Raw genomic sequence first — 11,201 nt, 5'->3', positions numbered from 1 at the left:
GGTTTTTGAGACAAGGTTTCTTTGTGTTGCAGCCTTGCCTATCCTAGACTCACTTTGTAGACTAGGCTGGCTTCAAATACAAAGATCCACCTGCCTCTCTTAGAGGCTGGGATTCAAGTCACATACCACCAAACCCTGCAAGTTTTTTTCTAGTCTGTGCTCTTTTCTGCATTTGGTGATAACTGTGATGGGCAAAGGCTTTCCCACATTGCTTACATCCAAAGGGTTTCTCTCCAGTATGAAGCCTTTCATGACGATGAAGACTACAGAAATGTGCAACTGCCTCAGCATATTAAATACATTCACAAGGTTTCTCTCCACTATGATTTCTTCCATGACTTTTGAGATGATTGTGTTGTACAAAGGCTTTATCACATTGGTTACACTCACAGGGTTTCTCTCCAGTATGTGTCCTTTTATGTATTCGAAGACCTAAAACATACAACAGATTGTAGCATTGCAAAAATCACTGCCGATCTGGTCCTGGTTCACTGCCAGAAATGTAAAGTTGTACCCCATAGGTTACATTCATAGGGTTTCTCTCCAGAATGTGTCATTTTATGTATTCAGAGACGACTGTGACACACAAAGGCTTCACCATACTGAATACCTTCCTAGGGTTTCGTTTGAGTATGAATTCTTTCGTGCCTTTTAAGATGACTGTGTTGTACAAAGGCTTTACCACACTGCTTACATCTGTAGGGTTTTTCTCCGGTATGTGTTCTTCTATGTCTGTAGAGATGACTGTATTGGGAAAAGGCTTTACCACACTGATTACATTCATAGGGCTTCTCTCCAGTGTGTGTTCTTTTATGTATTTGAAGAGGACGATGATATGCAAAGGCTTTCCCACACTGACTGCATTCATAGGGTTTTTCTCCGGTATGTGTTCTTTTATGTCTGTGGAGAAGACTGGATTCCGAAAAGGCTTTATCACATTGATTACACTCATAGGGTTTCTCTCCAGTGTGTGTTCTTTTATGTGTCTGAAGAAGACCATGATATGCAAACGTTTTACCACATTGATTGCATTCATAGGGTCTCTCTCCAGTATGTGTTCTTTTATGTATTTGGAGACCACTGTGTTGTGAAAATGCTTTATCACACTGATTACATTTGTAAGGTTTCTCTCCAGTGTGTGTTCTTTTGTGTCTTTGGAGACTACCATGTTGTGTAAAGGCTTTACCACATAGATTACATTCATAGGGTTTCTCTCCAGATTGTTTTCTTTTCTGTATTTGGAGACCACTGTGATGCACAAAGCCTTCCACGCAGTGAGTGACTTCATAGGGTTTCTCTCCAGTAGGAATTATTTCATGCCTTTGAGGGTGACTGGGATATGTCAAGGCTTTATCACCTTCAGTATATTCGTCAGGTTTCTCTCCAGTATGACAGCTTTCACGCCTGCAAACATAATTGACACATGTGAAACCTTTACCACATTTATTGTACTGCTGAATTGTTTTTAAATATTTTATTTATTTATTAAATATACACACCAGAAGAAAGCTCCAGATCTTATTACAGATTGTTGTGAGCCACCATGTGGTTGCCAGGAATTGAACTCAGGACCTCTCAAAGAACAAACAGTGCTCTTAACCTCTAACCAATCTCTCCAGCACTGAATGTTTTTATCTGTATGATAATTTCAGAATCTGGTCTAATTGTAAAGAGAAATCATATCTTAAGATCTGACTCTCACACGAACTCTGGTGCTCCTTTTCTGACCACGTCCCCTGGATGGAGAGGCCTGGCGGCACTCAGAGGAAGGATAGCAAATTACCAAGAAGAGACTCAATACTATAAGAGCATATATAGGGGGAGATCTTCCTCAATCACAGACATTGGGGAGGGGAGAAGGGGGGAAGCGGGAGGGAGGGAGGAATAGGAGGATACAAGGGAAGGGCTAACAATTTAGATGTAATATGAATAAATTATTAAAAAATTTTTAAAGAAAAAAAACAAAAAAAATAAAATAAAATACATGAGAAAAAAAAGATTTCATCACTTTGATTAAATTCATACTATTCCTCTTTATTATGGATTGTTTTGTATCCCTGAAGTTACCTGTGATGGTATAAACATTTATTACACGGCTCACATTTATACCATCCTTTTTCTATATGAGGGTTTTCATATATTTGAAAAAAACTAAAAGAACCCAGAGCTTTACCACACTGATTGCATTCATAATTTTCCTATAATGTGAGTCATACTACATTTGCAAAGTGACCCAGGACAGACAGAAAAATTCCTACATTATTAGTACTCAGGGCTGGTTGTGGTGGCACATGCCTTTAATCCCAGCATTCAGGAGGCAGTAGCAGGCAGATTGCTGTGAGTTCAAGGCCAGCCTGGTCTACAAACCAAGTCCAGCATAGTCAAGGCTACACAGAGAAACCCTGTCTCAAATAAATAAATAAATAAATAAATAAATAAAGCAAAACAAACAAACAAAAACAAAAAAAGTACTCAGAAATTTTCCATAGTATGAGTTTGTGGATGTATTCCTAATAAAGTTGGAAAACCAAGTAACTTCAGACTCAGAAAGTCTACACAAAGTGGGGCCTCCTACACATCTTCCAACTGTGCTGGGGCAGAGACAGGCGCGTTGCTTCTTCCAGTGTCCCTGTGCTCACACGCCTGTATCCATTGTGACACACGCTCTGCCCACTGAGAGAAGAATGACAACTGGCAGGTGCCCACACTGCCCCCAGTTTGTCCTTCTGTTCCTCGTGACCACGTGGGGAGGGATTAGGCTTTCTCCACAACAACACTCTTCACTCTCATAAACCGCCCCCTCCCTAAACTTATCATCGTTACTACAAGTACATAGGTAAAACCACTTTTACTGTGGATTATTTGTTTATTAGAAATCTTTGGACACATGCCCATCACCTGTTCTATATGTATACTTGGGCAGTGCCTGAGTGGTGTGGACTAAGCAGACTGGCATTTGTACAGCCTAGCTCTAGGGGGGCCATGATTCAGATGGTGCTATCTGCTAAGGCAGTGTTCCCATGTCTTCTTCCTTAGGGGAATGCTTTGCAGACATAACTCAGATACCTGACATGGAGGTACATGGTGCTGGGAGAATTTAATAATCATCAACACACCTAAAGCAGTATGTGTGTTTATGTGTGTATGTGTGTGTGTGTGTGTGTGTGTATATATATATATATATATATATATATATATATATATATATATATATATATATATATTTTTTTTTTTTTTTTTTTTTTTTTTTTTTTTTAACACTGTTGCTTTTCTTTAAAATTTCCAGGGCACATCTCTTCAGCGAAATATTTGTATCAGGTCACACATGAAAATTACCTTCCAAATCTTCTAGAACTTTGACCATTTTCTTCAATATTATGTTCTTCCCAATTGTAACCTGAAATATAGTACCAGAAAATTTGTGATATGTTATTAGAAATTAGGCAAATTTTAAGTTACTATCTTCAGCGAACCTTAGAACCATGCCTGATTTATTCACCTTATTCTTTGGTTTTTCGAGACAGGGTTTCTCTGTGTAGCCTTGACTGTCCTAGACTAGCTTTGTATACCAGGCTGGCCTTGAACTCACAAAGATCCACCTGCCTCTGCCTCCCAAGTGCTGGGGTTAAATGCATGCGCCACCACAGCCCAGCTCTTAATCTTCATCATTCTCAATTGAAATTACAAAAGAGCTCCAATAACCAAGTAACGGCCAACCCCTTATTAAAAGCCACAAATGGAAATTCACAGTTTTACCTATAGCAGTGAGGTTCCTGTAGGTCTCCAGCATCACATCTCTGTAGAGACTCTTCTGGGAAGGATCCAGCAAAGCCCACTCTTCCTGAGTGAACTTCACATGCACGTCTTCATAGGTCACTGCACCCTAAAACATGCCAACACGTGGACGAGAGAGAGCATGATACTGACAGCACCGCAAATACTTACTTCATGGTCAAGCAATATGGTCACACAACTCTGGGGCTTGCCCCACTTACTCCCTGACACACAGGCTTGACTGCAATCACCAGGTCATTTCAGAAGGAAACTGAGTAGTGAGTTCAGCCTGTCGCTCCTGCACCCTTTGAGAAGGATAAAGATTTGCAAGAGAAATGCTCAACAACAGGCACAAAGAGGGAGACAACCAAAGAGACAAACGGTAGTGGGCACAGAGCACAGAAACTGTATGGACAGTAACAAACTACAAAAATGATGGGTAAACTCCGAGTATTGGCTCATGTCTGTCAGCCCAGCACTCAGGAAGCAGAGGCAGGTGGACCTCACTGAATTGGATGCCAGTCTGAACTGTGCAGCAGGTTCCAGGACATATAAACACTTCCAGAGGTACAGATAAAGACCCTGGACTCCCCTGCAAGAACCAAACAAACAAAAAAGACAGAAAGAATTCAGAGGTTTGGTTTTTGTGGGGATTTTTTTTATGCTTAATATTCTTTTTTGTTGTTGTTGTTTAAATAATGTATTCAAATTACAACCCGGTTGTTATCCCCACACTTGTATCTTCCCTTCCCCTCTCCTTTCTTGCACCCTATTCCCCTCCCCTAGACCTGTGACAGAAGGGGACCTCCTTCCCACCATAGGATCACAGCCTATCAGGTCTCATCTGGCCACGCCTTTAATCCCAGCACTCTGGAGGCAGAGGTAGGTGAATCATTGTGAGTTTGAGCCCAGCCTGGTCTACAAAGGGAGTTCAGGACAGCCAAGGCTACACAGAGAAATCTTGTCTCAAAAACAAACAAACAAACAAACAAACAAACAAGCAAACAGGTCTCATCTTGGTAGCCTGCTTCCCTTTCCTCTGAGTGCTACCAGGTCCCCAATAGGGGGCACCAGAGTTCATGTCAGAGTCAGTCCCCACTCTCCACACTACTGTGGAGAATGTTCTGTCTATTGTCAACATCTGAATAGGGGGTCTAGGTTTACTGCATGCATTGTCCTTGGTTGGTAGAATTCAGAGGCTTTAACAGAAGTTCTTATAAACAGATATAAATAGATAAATGAAAATATTAGCAATGTAAACGTTGATCATAAATGAGCAACATGGGGCAGGAGAGACGGCTCAGCAGTGAAGAGCTCCTGCTGGTCTTGGAAATAGTTGGGATCAATTGCCAGTGCTTACCTGGGGAATAACACCTATTCATTACTCTACTTCAGGAGTTCTGAGGCCACATTCTCACCACTGGAGAACCAGCCGCACATGAGGTAAATATTCACACATTGAGGTAAAATACTCACAGTCACTCAGAAGCATTCAAAACAAACAGAGCAGGTAAGAAGAATGTCAGGCACCAGCAAGTCACTGACTCAGAAAGCTCCGGCAGTAGTAATGTCATGATTACATGCCATCGTTATAAACAGAATAAATTTTCTGCCAAATTTCAAATTTCAACATGTGGGTGAAGCTCCAGACAAGATCATATGCTTGACATGTGCAGAAACCTACATTCTAGGCCCATCAGCCAATGCTATAAAAACAAAAAAAGCCAGGCATGTTGTCCCACTTCTAATGCCAGCACACTGGAGCCACAGTCAGATGGATCTCTTAAGGTCGGGGCCACCTGGTCTACACACCTACTTACAAGACAAGCAGGGCTACACAGAGAAACTGTCTTCAAAAGCAAAAACAAAACTAGCAAAATTAAAACAAAACAAAAAAACCACACACACACACACACACCAGGCTAGCAAAATAGCTCAGCTTTGCATAGGAACTGCTTTTACTGTATGTTATATGAATTTGGGATAGACTGTATAAGGGGGAAAGCATGACAACACAAGAGGGAATAACACAGTACACACCAAGAACAGGAAATGGGTTGAGTCTATAGATACTCAAGTCCCGTCCCCAATAAGTAATCCAGAAAGGTTCCAACCACAAGGCTTCCATAACATCCCCAAAGTAAGCCACAAAGTGTTAAAAAAAAAAAAAAAATCATCCTATCTATGCACTTTCTGATTCAATCAACTACATCCTGACTCTGGTCCCATGACGAAAATGCATTAAATCTAACTTCAATGATCCTAAGAATCCGCAACTGCCTGTACCCTTCTGCCACTCAAGACAATCTCTTCACTGCCACATCCTGTGAAATCGGAAAACCAGTTCTATCTTTCCAATGCCTTCTGCATCTCAAGCCCTGACATGCATCCCTTCCCATCCAATAGAGAGGAATGTGTACAGCGTGAGGGAAGAATGAACTAAGGCTAGAACCCAGCAGGGAAAGCATCACCTCCTGTGGCTCTGTCTCAGACACACAACATGGGTGAGCCTGTCAAGCTTGGCTTCTAAATCGGGATTGGACCCTGCCACACTTGGGCCACTGTTGCAGCAGGTTTTCCTTCCTGGCACTAGGAGTCACTTTGCCGACTCTGTCCATTTCCTGAAGGCTTAGCAGGGGAGTGTTGTTGTCAGGGCAACTTCTTCAGCTTCCGCTGGGAGCGAAGGCCTTCTCTTCAACGGTGATCGTCACCTTGGTCCTTTCTGCCTCTTTCAACACTTCACTGCCATTTAAAATGACCTGGTGCTGTTTTTCTCCACAGGCCAGTCTTTTCATTTATTTCTGCCCTGCTTGTCGCTTTCTTTCACTGCGGTCCTGAATGAGTCACTAGTAATAACGGTCCAAGGATTCACTAGTCCACCCAGGAAATCTGCTATTTTTGAGTTATCCCTTACACAGTTTCTCAGCGCATGGGCAGAGTAAGAAAGGTAAACTTTTCATGGTGTCTGCTTTCCACTGAAGTCCTGTGACCTGAACATGTCCTACCTGCATTACTCTCAACACCCCGCTCTTCCGGGTCCTACAAGAGCAGCTGATCAAGCTTTGTGAACAGCTTTCTGTGCCTTCTGCATCTCAAGCCCTGACGTGTTCCACACTCCTCCGAAGGAGATACTCCAGGTTGTGTGCAGCAGCAGCAGCAGCAGCACTCTTTCCATACTATGTGTTGTTCTAACTTGCTACTCTGCTGCTGTGATTGAATCCTCTAACCAAAAGCATCTCAGAGAATGGAAGGGCGTTTTAGATGGTTCTGTCAGATCATTGCCCATCATTGGAGGAGGTGAGCAGAGGAACTCAAGACAGAAAATGAAGCCCCTTGCTCCAACCTGAGCAAGCATTCCCTCTAGAACACACCAGCCAATCCAACATGAGCAAGCATTCCCCCTCTAGAGCACACCAGCCAATCCAACACGAGCAAGCATTCCCTCTAGAACACACCAGCCAAACAGGTCAGTAAAAGAAGCAGCACTCAGGCAACACAATCTGAAAATCCAGAGAGCAAAGAGAAACTCAGGAACAAATAGGACAAATTCAGAAATCAGACCTAGACATATAACCACCCCAAACCCAAATGCCTGTGTACCAGCATAGGATCAGAACCAATAACGGCAGGGAAATATGTCACCAACTGAGCCAGCTATCCTACCATAGCATGTCCTGAATATACCAACACAGCTAAAGACATTAAAAAAAAAAAAAGGACCTGAAAATCATCTGTATGAAGATAACAGAGATCATTAAAGAGGAAATGCATAACTCCCTTCAAGAAATCCAGGAAAATAGAATCATACAATTGGAGGAAACATGGAAGACAGTTTTATGTAAATATGGAAACAGGAGCAATAAAGAAAGCACAAACTGGCTGGGTTTGGCGGCTCACACCTTCAATCCCAGCACTCAGAGACAGAGGCATGCAGAGCTCTGCTCTAGGAGGGTCTGTTGAATCAGTGACTTGATTCACAGGCAGTTTTAGTGAGAGAATTTTACAAAGAGGCTGCAAAGAGAGCGAACTAGACACAGGTGAATAGAACATCTTGCCAACACGTGTAGCCTAGCATCCTAATCTCTAAGAGGCGTGGCTAGCATCCTACTTCTCTGCGGGGTGTTTTAGAGGCAGTCCTCCCTCGCTAAATTCTACTTGGGCAGCTTACTGTTTCCTAAGTGTTCCAAAATCCTTTACACCACCAATTCTACCCTTCTACATCACAGCTTACTATTGGAGTGCTACACCACCATCACATGAGATGCCTTTCACAGCCTCCGCAAAATTACCTCCAAATCCTTCTTACACCTAATGGTAAATGCTAAGGACAGAACTTGTAGAAGATACTAGAGAAACTAGGGCTCTTCGAGTTTGGCACCCTGACGAGGATGGTTCTACACACAAGCCCCAGCTGCAAATGCTGTGTGCAGACACAGCCCCCTACAGGGAAGCTGTTCACAGACTACCGCTGGGTCCAGGGAGTGACTAGGACTAAAAGGTTCCTCACAGGTGGCCGCTGCTTTCCACCTAACCCTGGGAAAGACCCACCACACCAGCTCGCACTGCTCAGCCGCCTGCTCCAGCCTGTTGCGCTCACCATGTCATGGATTCGGAGTTTCGCGGAGCTGCCTCTCAGCACGCAGCAGCACTGCTCACACCACACCACGCAGAAGCATCCTCACAGCTAGCTGAACCTGCCCGCAAGGCACCCGGAAGAACACTCCTCCTCGACCCCCTCCCCCGCCAGGAACGCCTGGAGGCTCTGATTGGCCAGTGAGTCTTGATTGACTTGAGCAACTCCTCACCTCCCTTAGGGTTAGAATGTACTGAAGGGACACAGCACAGTACAGTTCCTGACCTGGGCTTCCAGTAGGGCCACACCTTTTCCATGTCTGCAGAGATTGACATTTTAGTTTCACTCCTGGCTTGTCCTCCTATAGCCTACGTGTCTATCTTCCCACCTAGTCCCAGGGACCACCCAACACCGCCCCTGGACCCTCTGCTGCCTGCTCCTCCCCTTTGTGGCCAGGGACCCTGAGCTCCCCAAGTCAGGACTGCAGAGCTTGCCTGAGCTCCCCTCACAGCACTCAGGAGGAACCTCCCCTTCTTCCTCCTGGAGTCAAGGTGGATAGCTTGCATAGCCCACTCCTCAACTGGCTGGGGATTACCAAGCTGCCCTACAAGTGGAAGGGTGTCTACAAAAATTAACAATTCAAGAAGAGATTTTAGGAAACAAGTATTTGTTTTGGGACTTCGTGCTGGGTTCAGGTACACTTGAGGTACTTTTCACCTGAGAGAAAAGCAGCTAACTTGGCAAACCCTGTGGAGCAATATTCTTAGCAGGCTCATCTTCACCGGAGGGAAACACACACACACACACACACACAGCTGTATTATTAAAGATTCTCCGCAGGAGCAGAACTGATAGAATTGATCTCTGTATGCAGAGAGAGGGTTTATTGGAATGGCTCACAGGCTGTGGTCCAACCAGTCCAACAATCATGGTCTACAACGGAAAGTTGAAGATTCAGTGTTGAAGGCTATTTCATCACACTGTGAACCCTGAGACTGTGGCCTGGAAGAATCTGTTTCTAGTGTGGTGTGCCTTGGCCCTAGCACACACACCTTCAACCCAATAGCTTTCTGTAAGCAGGACTAAATAGGTCAAGAGGCAGAGCAAGCAACCAGATGACATGGAGTGAACACAGGACAAAACCTGAGAGGAAGTCAGAGAGACTGAGAGGAAGTCAGAGGATGGCTAGAGATGCACAGGAAGTAGAAAGGAGGGACTTTCAGCGGGAAGGGTTTTTAAGACAGCATGAAGGAGGAGGAGGGGCTTTCTCCTTCTGAGACACCTGCTCAGTAGGATTGTCAGGGACTGCAGAGATGGCTCAGCACTGACTGTTCTTCCTGAGGTCCTGAGTTCAATTCCCAGCAACCACATGGTGGCCTACAACCATCTGAAATGAGATATCATGCCCTCTTCTGGCCTGCATGTGTACATGCAGGCACGGCACTGTATACATAATAAACAAATAAATCTCTTTTTAAGAAATAGGAAGATCAGCAAGGTGATTTCTCTGCCTCTCGCAGCTAGCAGGCATTTACCCCAGCATCTGGCTCCTGAGTCTACATTGGTAAAAATCAAATGTTTGGGATTTTGCATAAAAACAACAAATCTAGTAAGGGTTCACTCCATGTGGCTGTGGCTCCATGCAATTAACTTTCTAGCCAGAGCTAGGGCAAGCAGAAGACAGAAAGAGCTCCCATCTTCAATGGCCTTTATATATGTAAGAGGTGGTGGCGCACGCCTTTAATCCCAGCTCTTGGGAGGCAGAGGCAGGCAGATCACTGTGAGTTCAAGGCCAGCCTGGTCTACAAAGTGAGTTAGGGATGGCCAAGACTAACACAGAGAAAGACCCTGTCTCGAAAAAACCAAACCAAAACAAAAAACTCCAGACTGATAGATTCCCTTCGTGAATGCACAGTTAACTCCAAACTTGGCTTCTAACACTTATGGACCAGTCAGTTTCAAAATGGTTACCAGGACACACAGACAATCTTTTTACAAGGTCACATAATGAGCATGGCGTTTCACTCCTCGGGTACTTTGAGCAGGTGGGATAACTGATGAGGGATGCTGGACCAGGATGGAGATTCCTCTAACACCTGCAGCCTGCTTTCTGCAGGGCCCACAAACACCTCTGTGATAACCCCAGCCAGAAGAAATGACACCCGTGCACACCTTCAGGATTGTCCCCATTTTAATGAGACATCTACTCTATCCCCTCTGCAGGACACACTGCCCATCAAAGTCTTACTGGCTTACCTGTGCACTTAACCTCCTGCACAGATATCCCCTGACAGACTCTGCACCCCTGTGTAACTATTTCACAGGCCTATGTCTACAAGGAAGAGGAAACTACTACAAACCAGACAGAGATCAGAGCTGTCCCTCCCTGAATATATGATCCCCCTTGATCAGCCAGGACTGTGACAGCAGCCATCTTCCAGACAGGATAATCCAGGCAATGGCTTCCACAAACTGACTGGCCTGAATACCTCCTGGGGCCCTGACCCAAAACAGGACAGCATTAGACCTAAACATGGGCGGACTTCCATAGCACCGGGAATGTTTCTGTGCAAATATATCAATTGTTTGAGAAAAGCTCTCAAACTCAAACTTGCTCTCAAGAGTTCAACCACCTAGTGATCAGTTGGTCCAACAATACCTTGTGTTCCTGCCCTACCCCTTATTAGTCCTCTGGTTATGCTGTTTTGTTGCTTGTACCCATCTTCCAACAAATTTTTAAAGCATCACATGTAGCATTAAAACATAGTAACTGTGCCTAGCCACAGCTTCTGTTAGTCCCAACACATAATGACTGTTCCTAGTCACAAAACAACAAAGCAGATTGGATTGGTTA

General features: G+C 44.3%; 1 protein-coding gene across 1 annotated transcript; it reads right to left on the bottom strand.

Annotated features, from left to right (window-relative positions):
- Window positions 1-350: 350 nt before the first annotated feature.
- LOC311584886 (uncharacterized protein) lies at window positions 351-8,481 on the bottom strand. The gene is made up of 4 exons (XM_084759601.1): window positions 8,372-8,481; window positions 3,757-3,883; window positions 3,337-3,397; window positions 351-1,404 (listed from the first exon to the last, which is right to left on the bottom strand). The coding sequence occupies exons 1-4, from the start codon at window positions 8,372-8,374 to the stop codon at window positions 615-617; spliced, it is 981 nt and encodes a 326-aa protein (XP_084615727.1). The 5' UTR covers window positions 8,375-8,481; the 3' UTR covers window positions 351-614.
- Window positions 8,482-11,201: the final 2,720 nt, after the last annotated feature.

This window comes from Acomys minous (assembly GCF_964271855.1).
Source record: "Acomys minous genome assembly, chromosome: 2".
Lineage (NCBI taxonomy): Eukaryota > Metazoa > Chordata > Mammalia > Rodentia > Muridae > Acomys > Acomys minous.
The sequence above is the reverse complement of the archived record's forward strand: the minus strand, read 5'-3'. Positions and strand labels throughout refer to the sequence as shown.